General features: G+C 38.4%; 2 protein-coding genes and 1 long non-coding RNA gene across 6 annotated transcripts in view; 1 reads left to right on the forward strand and 2 right to left on the reverse strand.

The window, feature by feature from the left end:
* ttyh2 (tweety family member 2) overlaps positions 1-8,610 on the reverse strand; it is a 70,744-nt gene extending 62,134 nt beyond the window's left edge. For all 4 annotated transcript variants that reach the window (XM_086304164.1, XM_086304163.1, XM_086304162.1 and 1 more), the window contains exon 1: positions 8,170-8,610. In XM_086304164.1, the coding sequence (XP_086160290.1) occupies positions 8,170-8,298 (129 nt within the window). In that variant the 5' untranslated portion in view covers positions 8,299-8,610. The remainder of the gene's footprint in view (positions 1-8,169) is intronic.
* Positions 8,611-9,446: 836 nt separating this feature from the next.
* Positions 9,447-12,630, reverse strand: rpl38 (ribosomal protein L38). Its single transcript, XM_086304165.1, has 5 exons — positions 12,566-12,630; positions 12,347-12,373; positions 11,665-11,725; positions 10,930-11,052; positions 9,447-9,520 (listed from the first exon to the last, which is right to left on the reverse strand). The coding sequence occupies exons 2-5, from the start codon at positions 12,347-12,349 to the stop codon at positions 9,495-9,497; spliced, it is 213 nt and encodes a 70-aa protein (XP_086160291.1). The 5' UTR covers positions 12,350-12,373; positions 12,566-12,630; the 3' UTR covers positions 9,447-9,494.
* A 4,886-nt stretch (positions 12,631-17,516) lies between these two features.
* LOC147323660 (uncharacterized) lies at positions 17,517-23,050 on the forward strand. The gene is made up of 3 exons (XR_015130837.1): positions 17,517-20,946; positions 21,752-21,907; positions 21,992-23,050. It is a non-coding gene; the product is annotated as an uncharacterized LOC147323660 (long non-coding RNA).
* Positions 23,051-25,427: the final 2,377 nt, after the last annotated feature.

Consider the following 25,427-nt stretch of genomic DNA (forward strand, 5'->3'; position numbering starts at 1 on the left):
TGCTGGAGCATAACAAAGACAGACAAGAAACAGAGCACATAGAGGTCGTGCTATGTCAACACAGATGTAAACTCACAACTCCCTAAGTGTTATATGTGCCTTTTACTGAGCTTCCATTAAAAATCAATTTTTAATACACATAATTAATACATAGAAATGGAAAGCACCTCCATCTGTTAAAGTGCATCTGCTAAGCAGCCCTGAGTCATTTAACAGAGGAATTCCACAAACTTAGAGGAGCTCTAAATGCAACGCTAAGCGATGTGAACTGTCTTCTGCAAGCATTGGAGCTCCACAGCAGGTGGCAGACAGCTGTGCGTAGGTTGGGAAGGCCTCCAGGCGTTGTGCACATTGCTTTGCAATACACCGAATTCGACAGTGGCCTGAATGGGCAGTGACATTACTTCAGCGTGATAGGGGTTAAATAGGTGTCAGGTCAGTTAGTGAAAAAAGAAGACATTTAAAAAGAAAAAGCTCCACTTTGAAATTCAAAGCTTGGTGGGAAACAGTAGCTGCTGGTGAATGTCACCAGAAAAGAGCTTTCTCTTTCACTTATTCTTTTAATGTTTCACTACCTTTCCCTTCTACACCCCAAAACTCCACAGGGACTGGATCCTTCTCTCCTACAAAACAACACAACAGCAACTTTGTAAAAAGCTTAAATCCCACATCTTTAGATTCATGTCATCAAGTTTTTTTTAATTGAACTTAATACTTAACAAACGTACTTTTAGTACTCCTCACAATTAGTAAACTTTAGTTTTTAAAATGAGAGCCCCATGGCAAATTTTCCCCCATCATTTCTTTCTTTATTACATTAACCATTCTGCATGACATAGCACAGCACTTTTTCTATGACTCAAGACCACCATACCAGATTGAACTGAGGCAGCCAAGCGCCTTAAGAAATGCAAGCTGATATGGCAAAGAAGCAAAGTCCCCCACCCAAAGATCAATGAATGGTCCAACTCACTATCTTCCTCCTTGCTTCTGCCTGTTCCACTCCGATACGTACTTGGATGCCTGGGGACGAGGGCCCTTTCCAGCTCAGTGCATTCAGCTGAGCCTGCCCATGTTCACAGCTGGGATGCTATTAAGTCCCAGCAAGGTGACCCATGAGATATGGATGAGAAGCAGGGGGGGGGGTTCTGTTGTTAAACCATTGTTCCAAATCTATTACACTATGTTAGGGAAGTATTAATACCAGTATGGCTAACACAAGCAATTAAAAAAGCATCCAAAGACCAACTGCAGTTCTACATTCAACCAGTTTCCTAATGCCTGCAGTGAGAGGAAGCAAGAAGCAACTTTGAAGCAAATACTGGAGATGGAAGAAAAAAAAAAGTTTTTATCCGCTCCACTGCTCTTGATAACTTGATTATAAGCTGTCGCTACATGGGTGGTATTTTGCACCATTGTTATTGTGAAACTAATATCAATGGTAGGTCTACTATATTGCAATAAAGTACCCCACAGAAGCCTATTATTAAAAAAAAAAGCTGTATTGATGTATATCTACATTGTGTTGTCTTACTACCATAAACTGATGGTGTCTAAAGTTTCTTCCAATCCGTTTAATTTCACCCTTTCTGTTTTATCTTTAAAAAGAAAGCGTTGTGAATATTTTTTTAGTAAATGCTTCTTTAATAAACACGGCCATCCTGACCGGGACATCTCTGGAGTGAAGCAAAGCGCGTTATGTTTGTTTCCTCTCTGAACCCAAAGCCAACCTGTTTCCTCGGGGAAGTCAGGGGTCATGATTTTGATTCCACACCGTCACAACAAAGGAAACCCAACCCCCCCAGCAGCTTACATGAGAGACATGAGAGGAATGTGGCTAAGTGAATCCACGTCTCCCAATTCATACAGCTTTGGTGTATGGCCAAAGCTGTACAGCCTTTCATGCGACCTGCTGAAGGTTTCCTGTGTTGTATATCACTAACTAAAATTATAACACTAAGGAAATACAAAGAAAACCAAGTTTACAGCAGCACGGTTGGTCATCCGCTGCTGTCATATCCTGTTTAATCGTGGTTAGATCAGCATGAGGGCTTGAATATTGCCTTATTAGTGCAGACCTAAGCCATACCATATAGTCAATCAGGTGATACTAATCACTAGCTTCAAGCAGCATGGAGACAGATTGGGGTTAATGACCTTCTGGAAACCCAGAGGGGACAGTGTAAGTTCTTTTCTCTTTGTCTATGCATGTCACTAACGAGCAATACATACATAGATGGCTGTGTAGCAAAAAAAGACAACCTACCAGAGAGACTGAACTGAGGTGAATCACTGCTTTAACAATAAGGTTACACAATCATTCAGGCAAACGGGGAGAGGCTGAGATAAGACAAGGAGCATGGGAATTAAGAACGACAGATTTAAGATTGATTTTCTTGAGGAGGCGGCAAAAGGAGTTGGTAAATTTCCAGTGCAATCAGAGTGACTGCGATAGCTGAACAGATAATGGATTTTCAGCTCTTGAAACGCATAATTTTTCATTTTCGATCACACGCACTAAACGCAGTTAACACAACAGTGCCATATAAGCGTTTAGCTGCAAATCAGGAAAGTAGCTGCTTGAAACAACATCGTGTGAAGAGGGCTCAAAAATGCCATCAAATCATTTTTTAACCATAAATTAGAAATAGTCATAAATCTAGCAGTATTAATGAGAATGTAATGGCTGTACTTTAATGGGAAATGGAGCTGCAGCGCTTTCAAACTGAAGTATACGACTTGGAGAAAATCATAAAAAATACATATTTTATCCACAAAGACTGCACATAAGTTTTCCGGTCTTTATGATTAGCGACTCTGACACACAGTGCATTTATTTAAACTGGGAGGTTTTATGTCAATGAATAAAGATGGTGAGGTGAAGGGAATGCTGATGAATGACTACAGAAATAGCAAAGGTGACAAAAAACACCTGGAAAGTCTGAAAAACCAAGCATCACGGTGGAACTCATTTTTCAGACGCGATCTGTGACGCAGAGAGATGGGATGTATTAAAAGTTCTTGTTTGTGACCATAAATGAACGCTGTGTATGTGCCCAGGTCTTTATCCCATATCACTCTGAGCAATATGATAAAAGCCTTCAACAGGAGACTGTCTGAGGTGGTTATTACAGGATGTGTCAATTTGTCTCAGACAAAAAGAGAAAAAAAGTCTATTTTCCTGTGCAGGAAACAGACAAAAGTTTTTTTTTAACCATCCTTAATTGTGTAAATGTTTAGAACAAGAGCAAAGAAGACAAACATCTACCCTAAAATACAAAAGCTTCCCTGAACTCTTTGTACCGTAACAGGCAGAACACCACATGAGACTAGTAGCTAACTGTCAACAGTAAAGAACATGGCAGATTTCCTGCAGCGGCTGCATACATTTTTCAACACATTTCTGTGCTTGACTGAGCGTACACGAGCATAAATCCACATTCTTCCCAGTAATTACTGTTACTGAACAGCTGATAAGAGGAAAATATTTAATTTTCACAAAAAAAACACGAACATGCTGCCTGTGTCTTCCCAGAGTCTCATGACCAACTCAAAATTGGTTCAAGTAATGCCTGAGTTAATTACTTTGGTAATCAGCCTGCTTTTCTTTTGATGTACAGTACTTCGCCAACACCTTGAACCACCCCTCATTTCTTTATATTTTTCTTCCAAGGAGTCTAAATGTCTTGTAATGTTTTAAAGTCATCTTGAGCAATAGCTCTCCAGGTTTTGTGAAGGTCTTTCAAAGTTTTTCTTTGGATGTTGGCTGGTTTTTCACAGATTTTCAGACCACTCCTTGTACCTGACCATCTTCAGAGGAATTATTATTATTATTGTTGTTTATTTGTGTGCTAACACTGATCTTAACTCAGATCTATGAATCACTTAAGCATAAAAACACACCTAACTCCGGGGAAGAACCAATGCTGTGTCTAAATATAACAGGCAACTTAGCAACCAACCAACAAATGTCAAAGATAATAGTTGGACTGGCATGAAAAGTATATTTGCACCAACAACACCAACAATGAGCTGAATTAGCTGAAGATGAACAGCACCTGAAAGTCATGGAATGCGAGTACTACAATCCTGATCACATTTTGATCCACCATGCAACAGCATCTGGAAAGTATCTGAATGCTAACAGCTTCATTCTTCACCATTACAAACACACTGCCAGAGCAGTAAAAGCATATCTGGGCAGAAAATCACACATTACAACTCTATCAGTCATGGATTGGCCTCCTCAGAGCCCAGACTTCAACATTATCGAAGCAGTGTGGGATCATCTTGACAGAGAACCAAACAAGAGGCGGCCAAAAACCCAAGAAGAGCTTTAAACATCTTTAACAAATCCTTGAGAACTATGAAGACTAATTAAAGCTTGTAAGATTGTCAGATTGTGCTGAAGAATAAATGTGATCCTACGAAATATCCACTGTCATAGAATTGTACAAACTCGATTTTTGTCTTATATTCTGTATTTCCACACATTGGCATATGTTTCAACAAATCACTGCACCTATTCCCCATTCTACTCGCAAAATATAAAGAAATTACGGATGGCTCAAGACTTTTGCGCAGAGCTGTAAACTGTACAGTAACCAATCTGCCTACATTTTATTTGTTTGTTGTTTTATTTTAATTTGCATAATAAGAGAGTTCTGTCTCCCAGTCGGCTGCACTAGCCAGTAATGCACAATTACACTCCCACATTGTCAGCAGAACATTAAAAATACACCCACAACAGAATGGCTTCCACCTTGGCTCAAGATTTTTGCACAGTACAGTAAGTGCCAGTGCAAATGTAGGACTACCTAAACATATATATTAAAAACTTCAAGTAAACAGAAGCACAAATGACTATTGCTCTGAAAACTCTGATTTTAGTATTTAGTATTACATTCTATCATCACACTATATGGGTTTTAGTGACTCTGGCTGCTTAAAAGGGAGGAGAGTACATTGGTGGGATGACTGGAGCATGTGATCCAGTGATCCATGTGATCTGTACCAGTAATTTATTTGGCATAAATATGTTTATGTTTGATTCACAAAGCAGGAAATGAAGAAAAGAAAGGAGAAGTCAGATAGACTAGGACCTTCTGACCTACACATAACGTCTGGCTCAACACACACACATACATTCAAAAATACAGGAACAAAAAAAATTAGGCCTCCAACTCTGTCCTACTTTTGGGTAAGCCTTTCCAGTTTTTTGCCCTCTTTATATCCCACAGGCCTTGGGACAGGAAGAGCAGAGAAATCCATTTTCTACATCAGACACTGGCTGAGAAAGACTGAGCAAATTGCTGAGCAGATCAGCAGTTTGTCTCTCAAGCCTGTGCGTGCCCAAAACAAACATAAGTGATGGATGTCAGTTGCTCACGAGGTCAGCATGCTTAAAATGAATGCTAGCTGGACTGACGAGAAGAAGAAAAAAAACAGTTCAACAATCACGCCCACTCCATGCAGTAATTGACCAATTGAGTGCAGGTCTGAAAGTAGGCCCTGGGAGCAAGGTTTAAAGACTTTTGCCTTTAAAGCAGTCACTCAACGGATCCTCTGCATAGTTTTCAAGCCTACTCAACCCTCAACTCTGCAGCACTAGATGAGATTTTCCAAAATATCTCAGTAAAATAAAAAAGAATAGCTTGATTAAGGTCAGAAGACAGAAATTAGAGGCACTCCAGGCAGATGATTCAGCTTACAGACATTCCTTTACTGACAACAGCAGTAGTAGATTCCTACCACACACACACACACACATACACACACACACACACACAGATAAAGAACAATGAAATATAGCATCGCCTCACATCCCTTCACATTCCCTGGCCCGAAGCCAGGGCGGGACTAAATCACCCCAGATATCACAGTGTACTGTAGTTTTATAAAACAGGACAGTATAAGTTAATTCACAGTTTTTACTGTGTCGCAGTGCTGACCACGTTAATACATTATACTTCACTAGCAACCTTAACACTCTTCCTAAATACTATAAGCATAATTCACAGCTTGGCGACTATTCAGGACACCCAAGATCCATGTTATCAGTGTTATTCTCAGTAACTCATTAATTGATTACATGCACAGCACATGAGCATGGCTTCTAATTCAGGCAAAACAGGGGGTGGTGGTGTGAATTAAGCTCAACAGCTCATAAAGGAAAAGGAATATAATGCCCTAAGTAGCCTGGCATATGCCTGAAATTGCATCATTTGCTGTGGTGCTTTACAGTACATTGTTTTACATGTTGAGACCATTAAAGCCTCGACAATAGAAAGCAGGAGCATGGTTTAGTCAGATAGAGTGTGGTGGGAGAAAGAAGATTCGCAAAGAACAAGTAAGGTTGGTGGATGCAGTGGTGGGGATTTCCTACCCCAGACTGACTGACTGCCTGTGGCTGACAGTATTCTCAATGGAAATTGCTTTTCACCTGCTGAGACTCACCACCTTCTCTTCCTGCACCCCGTGGCTCCGGCTGTATTTCCACAATGCAATCGAGGGCAGCACAGGGCAGCATGAGGAAAAAAGGCAATCTGCCTCTCTTTGCCTCATTTGGAGTCTTCCTCAACATGAGTGAAAAAATAGATTCTATATCTTGCAAAGACAGAATGCATCAAAACCAAAATGAATGCAATGGTATCAGTGAATATGTTGTCCAGTATTTCCTGGGGTCTCTCCTTTTCTATTGTTAAAGTCCTGAAAGGCTTAAGCACAGGGACTCAACACATCATGAAGAGTTTTTTTTAGGCTTGATTCTTCTATTGATACTTTTCCAACAGAAAAGGAGAGGCCCTAAGTTGCTTCCTATCTGTGCTGATAGGTAACTGTTGACAATATCAGCGTTATAGTTATAGTACAGAGGGGGTCCCCCTTGGGTCTGAGGGATGGGAATGTCATCAAGTATATGAAACACCCACCAAAAACATCACAAGGTGGAAAAATAGCCTTGCTCTTATTGTCCCCACTTAGTTAGAATAAGTAAGGCTCCCCACCCCCTTCTATCTCTGTTTTTGATCACCCCCAACTGAAGAGGTGCTATGACTAAAATCCTCCTTTAAATTCCAGGAAACTTGTGATCATGTGTTAACACAGAATTAAGAAGGAAATATGAATCATAGCCACATTAAATCTGGCGTGACTAGTATTGGCTTATGAAAGAATGCACCCATTTGCGATTCACTAATGCTGACTATGTGATAATGACTCCCACTTGCCTTATTTCACTGCTGAAATTAAACGCTTGAAAATCATTATAAGGCTCTGACTGTCTCAGACACCTGAACTCACTCTGGAGACCAGTGTGCTAGGATGCTGCAGCGATGAACTTAAATGCCATCACTTCTCAGGATGACTACTTGCACTGACAGAGGCAGAACTGTAACCTTGAATAATGAAACATTCATGGAACATGACATGTGTTCACAAGCAGGTCATTAGTCATCCAAAAGTTGATCCCAACCCTCTTCAGTGCTGTGTGAAATGGTCCTGTCACCACCTCTGGAGTTGGATGGGAATCACTTTGACTCCCACGGGTGATCTATGCCAGCATTATCCCACAAGGGTGCTTCCTCTCTCTGTCTCTCCAGCACACACAGATAAAAGATTAGCTCATTTTAAAAGCTGCAACAGTCGACCCAAGCAGTGTTTGGGAGATGTCCTGTGCTGCGTTTTCTCTTTCTAAGGTTTTCTGAAGTAATGATGATGATGATGCTTTGTTAGTGTGTTTGCTGAAGAGCAATCGCTGCTTTCAGAACGATGACTGCAATTACAATACATAAACAGCATTTTGAGTTGGTTCTCATGTCAATGGCAAAGTAAAGATGCTTCAGTGTGATTTCAGTGGAGCTGACTAGGTTACGTGCAGGGACATTATGGCCCACTTTTGTCATCAATAATACAATGCAGTGTGACTCTTCAGGGTAGCAGAGGGAATAGTGATAGCAAACAGCCCACAACTGATTCTAGTGAAACAACAGCAATATCAGAAAAAATGATCATACTGTGGGTTGGTTTTGGGACAATGTGTTAAAATAGTATTATAAACTCTTTATTAAGTGTCATTGAAGAAACCTACAGACATATTATGCCCCAGTTTTTAAGCGTCTATAACTAGGCTTCTGGTAAAGAGCCATATGTCCCATATCCCTCTCCACTGACCTGCTGGTAGTTCTCATCTTCAGGCTGGAAGGTCTTATCAATGGGCTGAAACCTCAGATTGATATGAGGAAAATTGTGAAGCCAGTAAGTCCACCACGGCGCAATGTAATCCACACGATCCGAAGACATCACTGCCCGGAGAAAAAGTTAGGCTTCAGCCTAAATTAGCCTCTCAGTAGTAAAGCAGGCAGTTTTTTCCGCTGCCGGATATTTTAATCAAGTCGCACATTAAACAAAGGCAACGATAAAAGCATGCTCGGTTGTGGAAACACGCTCGACCACACATGAGAGGTGGGGAAAGTCCTGCAAAGGTAAAAGTGTGTTTGCAAAGTGAGCTCCGGTTAAGATTTTTCCCGAGAAAGACCAATAATCACTCTGCGTCCATGTTTCCGTTCCTGTGGACCCACAGATACTATCCGACCGACAGCTGCTCCACACAAACAGCAGACAACACAGTCAGCAGCGTGAACGCGCACTTATAGTAGGCGCAGGACACCAGGGGGTGAGGGGGCGTGCACATTCGCTTTCGTAAATGGTTTCGGAACATTAGTCTGGCAGCATACATCATAAGTACAACTAATTAATTAAATACACAAAGTCAGTTTATTGTAACATCAGCTACATCGATTTTTTTTTAATTATTAACGGACCCTTTATTCTCTGGTAAATAAGCAACAGCGGTGCCACCTAGTGTTCAATTAAGCCAATTACACAACATGCAGCCCGTGAGAACAGCTGGTGGGTCATTTTTAAAGTGGCTTATATTAACATTTTGTATACTTGTATTTTCTGGTGTACTTCAGCTACAGATGCAGCAAATTTAGATGCTAAAATAATATTTGCTGTATTCATGAGCAGGTTACTTATATTTATTTATGAAACTTTGATGTAATTAAACTAAGTGGAATTGAGCCAGATTCAGCCCAGCTGTCAAATAGCTAACTGTGCTGGTTATATGACTTTATCACTTTAAATGTTTCCAAAATTAATTTTATAGCCATTAAAATTTACAAGTTTACATTTTCTGGGTAAAAATCTTGTATATAGATGTAGTGTGGCTATATGTTGATGCAGACATTGTAACCAAGCAGTCAGTGAAAACCTCTACAAAGATGAAGCTGAAGAAAACAATCAACATCTACAAAGGATGCATTTTATTATTTCGCCCCAAATTGTGCTATAAAGTCATTGCCGCTCATTTCAGATCAAATGCTCCAATGTCCATGTCACACTTGTGGATTATGGTATAACAACACAACAAATCACAGAAGCCAAAGTGATTTTTCCCCCCAGTTTTTTATTACAATTATCTGTACATCACGGATTTACTTCAGCTCCTTCACAGCCAGACCTGTAGAGAAAGAAAGACAAAAGATTAGAAATATTCAGATACACACTTTCTAAAACACAACTGGGAAAATACATTTGAGGCATCACATGATTAAAGTAGTAAGGAGTATTTATATTTTCATCAAAATTTCTCCACTTGCACCAGGTATCACATCTGACCTTTACAGGGAAAGTTATTAACAATTATCATACCGGCAGTATTAAGAAGACGGCAGACTGCCATCAACACGAGTGACAGCAAACTGCAAAGAACCAGTTAATGTGGATCTGCTCTTTGAAGAGCATGAATGTCTCTGTGGCGATTAGAATTTAATTCAGGGTTGTTGGGGGTTTTTTTTTTAATACAAAGAGCTTGCGATTCAATGCCAGTTTCAGTCCTACCAGCTACAGCATGACGTGTTACAGAAAATCAGAGGATAAAATGATAGCTCATTATAATTTAAAGTATCACAATTTTTAAAGAAATAATTCTTCAAAAAAAAAAAACTAATCTAAACCCTGATATGCAGCAGAAAATTGATGATATTATTAATTTTAAAATGAATTAATTTGTCTAAAAATGGCTCCTCTGCCATTATGAGGCAAACTTCTTAGCTTACACTATGGTGCAATTCCACCATACACAGACTTTTAGGCACTAACTGCAATGTCTAGACAGGCTGCAATCAAATATGAAAACATTTGAAAACCAACCAGATATCAGAGCAAAGGAACACAACATAAACTGGGAAAGCTCTGCTGTAGCAATCAATTTCTTTGGTTCTTTTTATTATGAGACTTTTTTTTTTCCCCCAGTATTGCACTATTAACCCTCGCAATTCGGGGCACTTAAGTATCAGGACCTTCTGTTCTACACATTGTAAACAGAGAATCTGCAGCTGTGCTTTACACACTGAAAAGTCCAGGTCATTTTCCACGAGAACCAGATATCATTAATACATGTGCACACAGACTTTTTAAACGCTAAAGATTCCAGACATTTGTTTATGAAATTAACTACGTTTTATACGTTTCCTTGCAAATATGATAAAGCAGACAACTACTGTGGGCCAATAAAAGCACTAAAGTCCCAGAATATCAAAAAACTTAACTGTATTTTTATGAATGTTCTTCAAAAAGGGTTTATTTTTTAACACTGCAGCCAAGAGAAACAAACCATTAACAATCACTGAACCATGTCTCAATAAGTAAGTTAACTTAAAGGGATGCACCAGCATTAAAAATCTTCAACCCAAAGGTGGCCCAAAACTGTACAGAGTAGTATATGTGCACATATCTTTAAATCAGTGCGATAAAAAGTTTCGTCTGAGTCATTTTAATTCAAAGCCCTTAAATCTACTTGATAAAAATCAAGAGTACATTTTCCAGAAAGCTGTGTTCACTTTACATGTCACCTCTCTTATTACTCACCTGGGGGCAGGGACTGTTTGAGCTTCTCAGCCTTCTCCTTGTCTGTGATGACCAGGGTGTACAGGTACCTGCTGCAGCGCACCTTGAACTTAACATTGTCCTTGTTCTTCTTGATCTTTACGGCTAAAGGAGGAAAGACAAAGCTGTGTTAGCGCCGAGTCTCTTCAAAAGTAAACTCAAACATAATTATTTCTCAAGTCAAACAAACACTAATAGGTGAGAGCTTTAGTTTAATACTTTCCTCTACTGGATCTGCTAATAAAAACAGCATTCTGAACACGTGTTTTTTCATGCCTCAAAAATAGGCTTGTGGGAGGTGACTACATATGTAAGTATGAATGGTCTGTATATTAAATAGCCTAAGACAACACAGAATAACTGCCACAAGCCTGCCAATTACTAAATACTTTTAGTAAGTTTCACCACAATTTATTATTTATCAAAGCCATGGTGATTTTGCTTTGGGGGAAGACCAAAATCTCGCTGAAGAGCACTTTAATTTAGAGGTAACTACATGATAGATGCCCCCCCCCCCCCCCCCAAAAAAAATATTTCTAGAGGTTCAAATTTCTTTTTCAACACATTCACTGGACTTTAAAAGGTGCATTTCAATTTACAATGTTAGCATAGAGCTGTCTGTGGCAAGCTGTCACCCACATATCTACCTATTCTTTGGCAAGAAGATTAAATTTCTAGTTGTTAAACATCAAAATGTGATGCCTGTGTGCCTCTTACACTTAGCATCCTTCCTCCTGGCTGTCAGCAGGAAATCTTTGATTTCTTCTATCTTGCGAGGCTACAAATAAACAGAAAAAATGATCAGTCAGGCAGAGCATCAAACTTCACATGCTGATAATGAATCGCTAACGAGTGTTAGTGGACCGGTGGAACTGAGGTTCCCGTTATAAAGTCGAAACCTAGCACTTGGTCCATCATTATTCTCGCAAGAGTGTAAATGCATCACGGGCACATCAGCCTGAGATGTTTGGACTTCTTGCTGTTAGCAAAAAACTCTTTTGGTAGGATGTTGCTAATTGTCAGGCACCCTGTGGCTAACGCAGACCAAGTCTAAGCTGTAGTACTGTAGAAAAGACGCAACTATGATTTTAGTGCCTTAAGCTACTTTCAAGACATTCACTTCTAATTAAAGTAACAAAAACAACAACAACAAAACAATTTCTTATAGGTATTGACTCATGTGTCATTCCTCAACAAACTGCAGCCGGGTGGCCCAGCTTAGCCCCTGAGCGGCATTTTGCTAATGCTAATAGCCAGTGCTAACTACTTTTACAACAACTACCGACTATTAACTGAACTGTAAACACACTCTAAGTAACAACATACACGTATACATGACATACAACCTTATTAAGCACAAATAAGCAACTAACAGATTAAAATGAGATGCAATCCTTACCATGCTGCCGTGTCAGCGGACTGGAGGCTGCGGAAGAGAAAGATCGAGTCAGCTATACAGACGATAATCAATGTACTAAAAATAAAATCTCAATCTAATCTTCTACCAACGGAATGAAATAATTATATTTTAGCAAAAGTTGGGTTCGAAATGTTGCTGACAAAGAGGATGGATGATGATTAAAATAGTCATTATGTTTGTGGTGCAACATGAACTCACTCAGTCGGCCAGAGAGGGGATGAAAAAGGGGCGGGACTTCCGGTTGAAAACACATTTATATGTCACTACGGCAACTACCGAGGGCCAAGACGAAAAGCGAATCGAATATTGATACAGGAGCCCAGTTTTGCCGAAATTTAAAAGCGTTTGTGTGCCGCATAAATCCCCAAATCGTGTTTTATAGACTTTATTACCATATATTGAATAGTAAACTTAATATAACCCAGCCAAGCATATACTGGTGAATGACAAAAAAAAAATGTATGTATATGTCTTTATTTCCCAATAACAAAACAATTGCCAATTTCTTTTTCCAGCAGGACTTTGCATCTGCCCACAATGACAAAGCTGCTACTAAATACTGGCCATGATATTACTCGGCTTGATTGGCCAGGTAACTCGCCTGAATTAAAACTCATAGAGGCTCTATGGGTTATTGTCAAGAAAGCTGAAGGTCGCAAAGTAACTGTTGGTTTTATTAGCCAGGAAAGGGAATTGAATGTACCAAAAATGAAAAAAAAAAATGGCAAAAAACCACCATACCTCAAACAGGTTTCCAATGCAAGAGTATAAATAAGCTTATAAAACTGCATGTACATAAAATTTAATATATCCTCTAATAATTCACTGTTGTAGTGTGCACAATTCATTTAAGCCTGGTGAATGTCAGTGATTTGTTGCCTATGACACAGAACCACAATATGAATTTATTAATTTGCTGCTCAACTGCACACAGATTATACACATTAGACCTTTTCATGAATACAACATGCATCACACAGGACATAATGTGCTGAGAATTCCTCACAGGCCAGTAAAGCGGATTATGTATGAAGGTTATTTCTCACCCTCTGTGTGACCCTTTTGTTATCTTGCAGATCACACACTGTGTTTCACTGCGCACTTTCAGCCAAGTATGAATAAGCTTTGATGGATGCACTACAGCGTGCCTCTGAATAGAAACACTGGCTAGGACCAGTGTGTGGAAGAAATTATGTTTGCGCTGCTGTCATCCAGGGAAGGACGGACGTTGTTTTGCTGTGCTGTATTTTAATGTGAAGTGTACATATTTATTTTTTATATTGCATGCATTGGTTATATTTTTGTGCAGTGTTTTATTTAGTTTGCATGTTTTAGTTGCCGGCAAATTGTCCTGGAGAGACTCCGCCTTTTCCCCGTTTTGACTAATTGGACACACCTGAAGAGGAAAGGAAAGGTAATTCACAGAGTGCTCAATGACACATAAAAGGGTTGGAGCCGGTGTTCAACGGGGGATGCAACACGAAGAATGCGAGACAGACAGAGGAAAGACACAGACGATCAGGGGGGAGAGCGAGAGACGATCAGAGAGTAGAGATGATCAGATGAAGCAGATGACCAGCGACTGGAGAGTGAGAGATGACCAGCGACTGGGGAGGAAAAGAGATTACCAGTGACTAGGGACGCGTAGCGGCAGTCAAGTGGCAATAACGACAAGAGCCAGCTCGTGCACTGCGGGAGAACAGAAGCAGTGAGACCGCGGTGCCGATTGCAGTTTAAGGAAGCGGCGGGCGGAGTTGAGAGCTCTGCCCTCCCAGGTAAGTCTTTGACTTATCCTTTTTTATAAAGTAAACTGCCAAAGGAATAGTGACTGCCGCTCCCTCCCTTTCTTCAGTGCACCAGGACGTGGAATGCGAGGAGGAAGGCGAGGACTCTGCTGGGTTTCCCTCTTTTATTACTACGCTGGATTTCTTAGTTTTTCTGTGACTTTTAGGCCGTGGTGGATTCCACTGGACTTTTAATGTTGTGTGTTATTGATTTTTATTGTCTTCCCTTGGCCAAGGTTGTTTTAATTCATTTTACCTTTTTAACTATTTAAATATAATAAATTATATTTTTAATTCTACAGTTTTTGTATCGTGTGCTTTCCCTCGGCGGCTCCACTGCTCTGCCCGCTTTGAGGAAGGTTCCCTTCCTTTTAAAAAACACAAACCATCTTGGAAACATAATCAGCCTTTCCGCTCCGTTACACTGCCAGAAAAAAGCCATATCTCCAAGATGTGGACATGATCACACTCCTCTGCAGACCTGAGACTGACCTAGAACATGCATTGTGTTTATCACTTCAGGAGCAGAATCATGTTGTAATGGTCATGCATTCATTTCTACTAATTATGTAAAGTGAACCTGAAATTAATTCAGTTAAATGCTGTGGATATATTTCCACATAATTAGCATAAAGGTAAAGTGTTAGTAAAGCAGGAAAGACACTGGGCTGCAAACAGGATTTTGAAATTGAGTTCTAAAATGAAAAATCCCAAAATAAAAATACAGAATCGATGTTTATTTAAGTTTAATCTCCCTAGAAGTTGCCAGGGATTTTTTTTTTCTGTACCTAAAAATGTATTTTCCACCTGTAATAGTAGTCAACCCTTTATTCAATACATTTGAGATTAGAGAAAAATTGTGAACACAGTGATCCAGTCAAGTGTCAAGAAAAATCTTTCTTGTGTATCAGTTAAAAAAGCCCCAAAACAACTCCTTTCCTTTTCTACTGAGCAGCTCGAAGCCCCTCAGTCACACCAAAGAAAGCTGCAATCCACTACCCTGCATAAATGTTAAATGTTCAATAACTTCTCAACGCTGCTAGGAATATAACTTACAAACATTCATGGGAAAATAAATCGAATCAAACTCAGTATTTTTTTTTCTTCTTTTGTCCAAAATGACATACAAATAGAAACTTCAATGGTCTGAATTTACCTTGTTTACTATATGGACAAATATCAAGCAGAAAAGGACAGAATTTCCCGGCCATATACCGTATCACTGAGCTGATTCAAAAGTCAGCCATCACTTCATAACTTCCATTCAGAGTCTTTACTGTATAGACATATGTTTTCATAAGTGACACTTCCATAAACTGGATTTTACCAAGCAAAAGAAATAATTGTATAACTCAAAATGCAAGGGTGAAAAAAAACTTCATACGTTTTTTTTCTGTTTTTTTTTTTTTTTTTTTTTCAATAAAGATGCATTCACACATGCAGCAAGTCGCGTCAGAGCCCCAGATTTATCTAACAGTTCAAGGTCAGGCAGACTGTGGGTGAGGAAATATTGCTGTCTATAACGGGAGATGATAAGGAACCAAATAAGACTGTATTTAATCCAATTAGAGATTTCCTTTCACTACTGAAATAGTTTGTGCGCTTCAAATTGAGTTGTGAACTGTGAATGTTCTGCCTCTGTCTATCTGTTCATCTGTTCTAATACGTCTTTCTAGCCCTTTCTCTCATTCTCATCTTAAACCGTAGATACAGAGAAGCCGTTAACCCGGAGGTCATTTTTAAAGCAAGTAGGCAACAGGCATTATATCCTCTTGTATGGCTGAGTTTTTCAAACTCAGTTCAGGGCCAAGCATTGCGAGGGAACTGAATGTTTCTTTTGAGAAGGGTGGGAAGAATTACATGTATAATACAATTTGTTTCCTGAAAAACTGCTGTGTTGGGCTTTTGTATTATACGCTCTGGGAGGTATTTCTTTGGTTTCAGACTTATACACTAAATTTAAAAAAAAAAAAAAAAAAGAGGGAGAGAGAGCAAAAAAGTAAAAGATTTGCTTGAGACATCTTTGAAACTGCACACATTACAACCAACCTGCTGACTTATGAGTTCAATTATCTTTTGCACTCAAGACAGATAAACCCAATGGGTACCAGAATAATAAGCCTTTAAGTATATAAATGGTTCACAGTGAAGAAATTCCCATCTATTATCCTTACAACCTGACAAAAATGATTCCATGTATTTCTACAGCAGTAGAGCATAGTTAATGAGCCAATCCTGCGATGGTGAGGTGTGAAACACATTTCTGCTCAGTGGGTGTCAATTTACTTTACCTTCTTGTGTTCAAGGCAGTGTTTGGCTTTGTAATTTATTATGCATGTACTTTGTTTCAGAGGAAATGGTAGTGGCAACATACTCCAGCAGTACATATTTCCCATAGTTGTCTTACCTGGAGGTGAGTTCATAAGTGGGCTGAACTGTATTCAAGTTTAAAATGTGCACAAGCCAAGGATATTTGGTCAGTGATGCTTGAGTGACACCTCAGTCTGTTTCCATTGCTCTGACTTGGCGTTAATTCATAAAGACAGGAAACACCTCATCGGCCGTTTTTAATTAACCTACTATATACCTGTCTGCCCGTGTTCACAGGCCATATCCACCCAGATACTCGATCAGCGCTTGCACTATTGGAGACGTTTCACTCAGGGTTTAAAATTTTCACGAGTCTCTTGTCAGTCAAAGTTGGAGATGAAGTGCAGTTTGTTTTAGCAAGTGTTTTTAGTGAGGGGGCTCAGTGACTCTGCAGCAGATACTGGTTAGAGAACTACACGGACACTACACAGTACAAGCTTTGTCCCACATCTGTGTTGTTTTGTGTACTTGTTTGTAGTCCCAAACCATTTTTCCACAGTGAAAAAGGAACTAAAAACAGTTTATCTCAGCAAGGATTTCTACTCCTTGCTGCTGACAAGATAATACACCATATTTTTTTTTTCAACTGACAGCCAGTCACTCTGCTCCTTGGGAAGCTGAGGAGATGTAAGAGTACAAGACTCATTCTGTAGCTTCAGTAAAATGATGTCCGTGCCATTCACAGGAAAGATCATAAAAAAGGTGTCCTTGTTGAGGAACTGGTGTATAGAAAATATGAAAGGTGATACACAGATGGACAAAGTGTAGTTTGTCTTGTTATACATTGTACCGTTAATGCTTTAGTTTAAATAGCATTACACTTTAGTGGACAAGACTCAGAAAAGACCAAAAAAACTTAGTGATCAGGAAACATTTCATGCTTTACGTGTGCTGCATAAAAATGTGTTCGCAGATAAACAAATTCTTAATTAGACCTGATATGAACCTGATTATTATATTTATCTGTTATTATGCGGACACATTTGTTTCATCTTTGTTAAATATTATTTCAATTTCTTTCTTCTCTCTCGACTTGCTCATGAACAATGAAAATCAATAGACTTATCTGGGATTTGTATGCTCTAAAAAGCACCGACAGCATCAATTACGCATTATTTCTCAGCTGCCATCTCTGATGTAACACGCACGTCATGCATCATCATTTCAAAATAATAATAAGTTCTTTATAAAAGAGAATAAAGTTGATGAAATAAAGTTTGAGGCGCCTAAACTGAATATTAACGCCGTACGTTTATAATATTTCTTTATATTGTGACTGCATTTTATCAAAGCCTATGTGCCAGTGTGCATGTCCTATTTGGTATTTATTTAATTTTCATCACAACCTCTGTTGTTATTTCTTTTTTTTTTCCCATCCCTGTTGAATGTCCGCTTGTGTAAGGGGTGGATGTAATAGTGTAAGGTTACGTAGGGAGGATCAGCTCATCCACAGAGATTACAACAAATGACCATGCCTGGTTTAGCTAAAGCTCTTTTGCACCGGTATGATCTTTATTCCATTTGCTTGCACAGCAACAAACATGATCCCCTGTGCCAAGCCGCTTGTAGAAACTCAGCTTGACTCTAAATGCTGATTTTTTTTCCATTCCCCAGTTGCAGTTCTGGGTTTCTTACAATAGGGGGCAGCCAGTAGTTGATAATGTCGAGTTGATCAGCATCTCATCCTCAACATTAGGAGACGCTGTGTATTAAGGTATTGCCTCCAATGGTCTTCAGTTCTCTGTATAAGGGAGAGATTGCAAAGGTTAATGTTAATTCTTTTCATTTTCTCCTTTTATTATGCATGAATACAAATTCATTTAATTATATAAGACGTCAAATGAATCAAAGTTACCTTTAGACATCCTTACAATCTTCTGCAACATAAGACAATCGTCAAGCACAGCTGAGGGCACTGCTTATTAACACATCACGCTTTAATTGTGCCTCATGATATGATATCCTTATACCTTCCCCCAAATCTTTGGCAATGTGAATTTTTATTTGCCTTTTTCATAACTTGTGCTCGCACAAATTACTATCTCACCTTAGAAAGATGGATTCAGATATTCTGCTTGGGGCAAGTGTTAATTTATTTACACAGCAGTGTGAATTTCGGAATTCATTCTGCACTGAAAACCCATTTGAAGTCTTTTTTCCCCCCTTTTTGGACACACCTTGGTATTAAAATAGTTCCCCGAAACTATAATCCCCTTTTTGTGTAAAGGCAGTTATTGGAATAAAAATGTGTACCCTCAGGCTGACGGATAATCATACTTTGTAACTATGCGCTGGCTTATTAAAAAGGCAAAGTGGGGTTACAAGAAAAAGAAATGATCTTAGCTCAGAGATCCTTTTTAACTGTAACAGACACGTAAAGGGTAGATGATGGAATTTCAGGAGCTTCACCGCAGACATTGTAGGTAATGAAACACATCATTTCTGCCTGCAGGCCTGTAAGCGCGACAGCAGAAGGAGCTCTACCTGAGAGCTAATGAGTAATGCAGCAGTGGATTCTGTTATTAATCACATTTTGATCTACTGTATGGATGAGAGGCAACGAAAGATTACCTGAAATAGTTTACTGAACCATTATTATTGAATTTACTTTGATCATCAAGTCAGCAGAAGGTTTTAAATGCACATTTCTCATGGATGCACTGGGAAATAGTACAAAAGTGGCAGCATACCAGCAGACCTTTATTTTTTAAATTTGATTTAAGACATAGACAAAGATGTTACTCAATGTAGGAAACCAACCACAGTGATAATATGCAATAAAATACAAAGGCTGAGAACTTAATGTGATATTAAACTTGGTGTTGCTGTCATTCAAGTTATATTTAAATACTTCTGACATTATAGATGCAAGAACAGACTACTTTAAAATCCTCTCTACCACCCTGGTTTCTCTAATCTCCCTGATTATTGATCGATATTGATCCCTTTTCCGGTAGCCTTATCACAGGCAAACTCAAAGTACGTCTGCAGATGAAGTAAGATTATTAGAGAGTCTGAAGGTTTACCTTGACAGAATTGCTATGTGGATGTGCTTAGACTTGTCAGAGTAGCCAGAAACTGTTGAGAAAGTTTACCGCAAAGTTCTCATTTATCATGTTGAAAGACCAATGTGTCAGTGCTAAATGGCAGTCCAAGAAATCAGTGTGGCTTTTTGTCATGACTCCCTGCCATTCGGGTCTGCTCAATCAGAAAACCAGGACACAGGAAAGAATAGTGAGGAAGAGGAAGAAGAAAAACTCACTGTGCATGTCACAGAATTGGCCTGCAAGTAAGCGTATTTAGCAGATTAAAACGATGTCCAACTCAATCATAAGAATAACCTTGACATTGAAGGTTGCAGTGGATATTTTGCAGGGAGAAAAACAACAAGAAATATTTGTTAGAAAGCACATATACTCTATACAGATAGAGATGCTTCATCTATGCAACACGGTCCATGAAGTCATCAATCCCACTCGATACCATAGGGCCTCTCTTCCACTTCTTCCGTTGTGCAAGGCCTCGGGCAAGGCAAACAAACATGACCACCATCCATGTGAATTATGCTGAGAGAAATCGTGACTGTGAATGATGTTAGGCTGAGCATTTACAGAAGACCTGAGAGCAGAAAAAACTGATTTCCTTGGAAGCAAGGAGTAAAAGTGGAGTGAAAGCAAGGTCAGAAAGGAAGAGAAAGAGTATAGACTGTGCTTAAGTGGCGATTTATAACCTTAAAGCCATCATCAGGGGTTTTTCTTAGGGGGACTTTTGACATCTAAATATTCTGCTGACATATGTTTTTGAAAGTAAAAAATGTGTGTGTGTGTCTTGCTTTAAGCTCATCTGTCTTTTGATACCATACCTCATGCAGTCTCTAGAACTCTGAAACTGCACACATAGCGGTCCTCACTTTAGTGCAAACATCCATATACACTCAAAAAACAGATTCAGGTCCTCCTTTCAAAGAACACATACAAATTTTGTTAGTTGTTCATAAATGTAATAAAAAAATACCAAATTAATTTGATTTTCTTTGTGTAAACCTAAAATTATTCTAAACCAGCAGAGGCTGATTCTGAACACAAAATGAATGAGTTTGTTGGGGCACTGGGGGTAGGAGGAGTACATTTTTGCAATTAAGTATTTGTAAACTCAAAGAAATAAATTCAAGCCCCTCTTTAAGCTTAAACATTTTTTTTAATCTCATTCAACGCAAATGTAGCACTCCAGCATTACTGCAATTATTATTCGTGTGGTGAACCTAAATTATTTTCTCTCAAAGCAGTCTTTGTTACAAGAACACAAAGTTATTGAGTTACACAACGGTCCGCCTTCTTTGAAAATTTTGCGCTCTTTCAGGATCACCTAAATGAATGCAGCTGCTCTTGGCCTTTCTGTACTTTTTGGATAAAACTACACCTTCAGGTAAGGTAACATATTATTTTTTCATATATCCAATTGTGTATTTCTTTATCAGCTAAATCTATGGCAATGCTATTTATCATAGAAGCTTGTAACAGTTGTTTTTTGAACTTTTGGTGGTGCTACCATTCTCTTCTCTGCTTGAATACTATTTTTTTGACAATATAGCCAGGTCTTTTCAAAAGTGCCTTGTTTTAGAGGAGAAATTGTGTAGCTGCCAACTTTTAAGTCGGAACGTGTGCTAGCTTATTAGCAGCTAGCCATTGTGCTCAATGAAAGATGATGTCCTATAGCTAACTTCTTTCTTACTGTTTTCTTTTTATAATCTAAAAATTATGTATTCTGTGTTTATTATTATATAATGCCATTTTCTAGTAGAAAGTATCGTTTTGAGGTGTCTTTAAAAGCACTACATAGTTTACTGAGGGTGCTACCAAAAGCGAACCATGTGGCCGGAAGAGTAACTGCAGGCAGCACAATGCGCACTCCCATGACGTTCAAACCTATTTATTATTATAAAAGATTTCGGCTACGTCCACACTTACACAGGTATTTTTGAAAACGGAGATTTTCCGTTTTCGTTTTAAAAAATAATCCCGTCCACAGGTAAACGCAAAAATGAAGGAAAACGCTGCTAGGAACATGCCAAAGCAACAGGTGGCGATATATTCCTAAACTCAGCTAAAAACAGTTTAGGTCTTGACAAACTTCACTGATGGTTCAAATGTTTAGCAACTTTCAGTGTGTTGATTCAGCAGTCTGTATTTAAACTTCTAGTTTACTATATTTATGTATGTTTTATTTCCAGGTGAATGCAGACTTCCTGCAGATCACTACAAAACCCCTGCAGGCGAAGTTCTTGGCTCAGCTGGACAACTTAACAGACAAGCTGATGCAAATTTTTGAGGGGAGCAAAGGAGCAAAGGGCCAAAAGATCAAGGATATCATGGCGATCAGTAGTTTGGTCAGTACTAATGATAAACCCATCAATTAAATGCAATCAATCAATTCCATTTTTTTCACCCTTTTTTTCCCACCCTTGCATTAGTGTGATGACATCGACATAAAGAGGGAGCATACTCTTAAAAGCCTGGTGATCTACTTTAATGAAGCCAGAGGATGTTGCAGTTGTCATTGAAGGTACTACAGTTATGAACAACCTCGGTAGTGTCATCATGTCATTCATCGTTCTCTTTGGACTGATTTATGCACTTGATCTGAGCTATCCAAATGACCTCAAGTACACTTTTGAGTTATGTCAGAAGAATTTAATGAATCTGGATGGACAAAGGCTCAGTACAAATGCAACAAATGAAATTGAAGATGTTTGCTTAGGCAAACAAGACCCCAGCACAAAATTTGATTTTGGCCTTTTTATCTCTTTTGTTCAAACTGTGACCTTTTTTTTCCCCTTTTTTTGAAAAATAGAAGTTGTCTATTTTTGTCTGCTGTTCTGTTGTGAGTGATGTAACCTTTAATCTATACTACTATAGATGGATAAAAGGACTGTGAGAATTTAGCTAAAAAAAAATTCAATGGTTGTAACCAGCATCTTCCTTTTAACTGCGTTTGGGATTTTCGAAGAGACAAAACAAATGTTGACAAGTTTGGTGTCTTCCAGTGTTTTAAAGTTGGTGTTCCCATTCTTATAAGCTTGTAAAAGTTTGAATTAGAGAAATAAAGGTTTTTTTTATTAAAATACCTCCCCTTTGGTAACACAAAATGTTCTTAATGAAAATCTTTTATATATATATATACATTATATATTTGTATTTAAGTATTTTTGGGTTGTTTAAAATGTTCAGTGACTGGCATAATATGGTGTGAATTGCAATGTTTAGTAGGTTATCATTGTGAATTTGCTGAAAACCTACCTGCAAGTGTCACTATAAATATATATACAATGATTCTTACGTGAAATCGGATTTTACAAATTCCAGTTTGTTTTCAGTCTTGCCTAGTAATACAAAGGTGTGTGCTTTTCAGATTTGATATTCATTTCAAATGTAAGGCACTTTTTTGTGAGCACTTTGATTTTGTTAAGGTTAATTTGACCATGTGAAATGTATGTTTATTCACAAAATATTCTGTTTCTGCTTTTAATTCAAGTGAATAAAACTGAGTTGAAAAAACAAATTTATTTTGTCATTATTTTAACAATTAAATTAGTTTTCTGGTAATTAAAATTATGATTTAGTTGAACTTAAAATAATCATTTCAATTCGAAAGAAAATCTAGCTCAAATGAATGACATTGTATTGAGTTGAACCAACCAAAACCTTTCATATCTTATTAATGTAATTTTTTTCCTTTTAAATTGTGTTCTACTGACTCAATTTAATTAAATTGTCATGATGTATGTAGATTTGGTTGAACCAAAATAAATGTATTACGTGGAAAACCTGCCATCAGTCAAATTGAGTTCATCCAATGACTAATTTTTATGAGTGTACAGATAACATGCGAACTAGTTTGGAGCACTATTCTGATTGGCAATTATTCTTACATACGAGCATTGGTGTTTTTATGATTCTGACCCTTTTATTTAAATATCTGTGATGGTAAAATTTTAAGATTCTGTTACTTCTCTGTGCCAAACTGACCTTACTGAACAAACAGTTTTGATACTCTGTCTCTGTATAATCCTTCATATTAGATCTATCCAAATGTACATGTTATCTTTTATTACACAGTGTTCTAAGATAGATAGCCTATCTTTATAAATACTTTATCTCTCAATCCCTCTTTGTCAAAAAACATGTAGAGTGCTGTCATGCTGTCTGTACTTTTGTTTGACCCCTTTGCAAAAGTAAATAAAACCCAGAAAGACAACCTGGTTACCTCCAACTCAATTTATTTCATTTTTACACAACATATTGCAGCAGAAATTGAGACTCCTCAGACCAGCCAATGTTTTTCCAATCGTCTACTGCCCAAAGTTGCAACAAACTGTAGCCTCAGTTTTCTTTTCTTAGCTGACAGGAGTGGCTCCCACTGCGGTCTTCTTCTCCCATAGCCCATCTGCTTCAAAGTTTGACATGTTGTGTATTTAGAGATGCTCTTCTGCATACATTGGTTTTAAAAAGTGGTTATTTGAGGTACTGTTGCCCTACTAGGTCGAGGTTAGGCCATTCTTCTCTGACCACTGGCATCAAGAAGGCATTTTCGCCCACAGAGCTGCTGCTCACCAGATATTTTTCGTCTTTTTTTGACCATCCTCTGTAAACCCTAAAAACGATTATGTGGGAAAATCCCAGCAGATCAGCAGTTTCTAAAATACTCACACCAGCCCATCTGGCACCAACAGCAATGCTACGTTCAAAGTCACTTAATCAACTTTTTTCTCCCATTCTGATTCTGCTCAGTTTGAACTTTAGCAAGTTGTCTTGACTATACTACACTGATTTGCTGTCACATGGCTGGTTAATTATTTGAACTAACAAGCAAATTAGCATAAATCTCAAGAGTTGGGAGTTTGCCGGTTCGAGCCCCGGCTTGGACGGTCTCAGTCGTTGTGTCCTTGGGCAAGACACTTCACCCGTTACCTACTGTTGGTGGTCAGAGGGCCCGGTGGCGCCAGTGTCCGGCAGCCATGACTATGTCAGTGTGCCCCAGGGTGGCTGTGGCTACAATGTAGCTTGCCATCACCAGTGTGTGAATGTGTGTGTGAATGGGTGGATGACTGGTTGTGTAAAGCGCTTTGGGGTCCTTAGGGACTAGAAAAGCGCTATACAAATACAGGCCATTTACCATTTACCATAAATGTCCAGTAAATTTAAACATTGTTAGAAGACTAAATACACTGACTGCAATAAGTTTAAAGAATTAAACCAAGAGGAATTTTTAAAAAAGAGAAGAAAGAAAAAGAAAAAACAGGTTGAGCAATTTCAAAGCCAAACAGGAAATGACAGAAACCCAGAATCACGACAAAAAATAAAGCAAATAGGAGCTTGGACCCTTCTCATCCAGGGGACAGTTTGGCAAGAATATCTTTTATATTTTAGAAGGAAAATACAGAAAATAGAATGAATGAATACTTTTACACATAAAGAATTAATAAAAATACCAGAAGAATAACAAAAGGACTAAAGCTGCCTTTCATCTCTCCACATTCTTTTGGAGATTATGAATTTTCTAGCATTGTTCGATCTTTTTAAAGTTCAAGTTTCAAAATTCAAGACTGTTTTTTTAACCTTTGGTTAACTTTCTGTACTTTTGATCATTAAAGCCAAAAAGTACTGAATTTTAGTTAAATAGGCATTTAAATAGACCATTTAAATAGGTTAAATAGACCTTTTGACTATTGAAAAACTAGAATATTTACAGGACCATTAAAGAAAGATGCTGCATTTGGTCTATGTAGTGGATGTAGAAGAAGAGAGAAAGTTTTAGGGAAGTAAACTCTTACTTCATTTTGATCAGATCAGTGTCAAATTATCTGTTTATTTCAGTTATGAAAGTGGCCATAGTTTGTCACCCTATTA

Source organism: Aulonocara sp. 'chitande type north' Nkhata Bay, linkage group LG8 (assembly GCF_057382095.1).
Source record: "Aulonocara sp. 'chitande type north' Nkhata Bay isolate Kocher_YH1m ecotype deep benthic linkage group LG8, A_spYH_male_GT1.1, whole genome shotgun sequence".
Taxonomy (NCBI): Eukaryota; Metazoa; Chordata; class Actinopteri; order Cichliformes; family Cichlidae; genus Aulonocara; species Aulonocara sp. 'chitande type north' Nkhata Bay.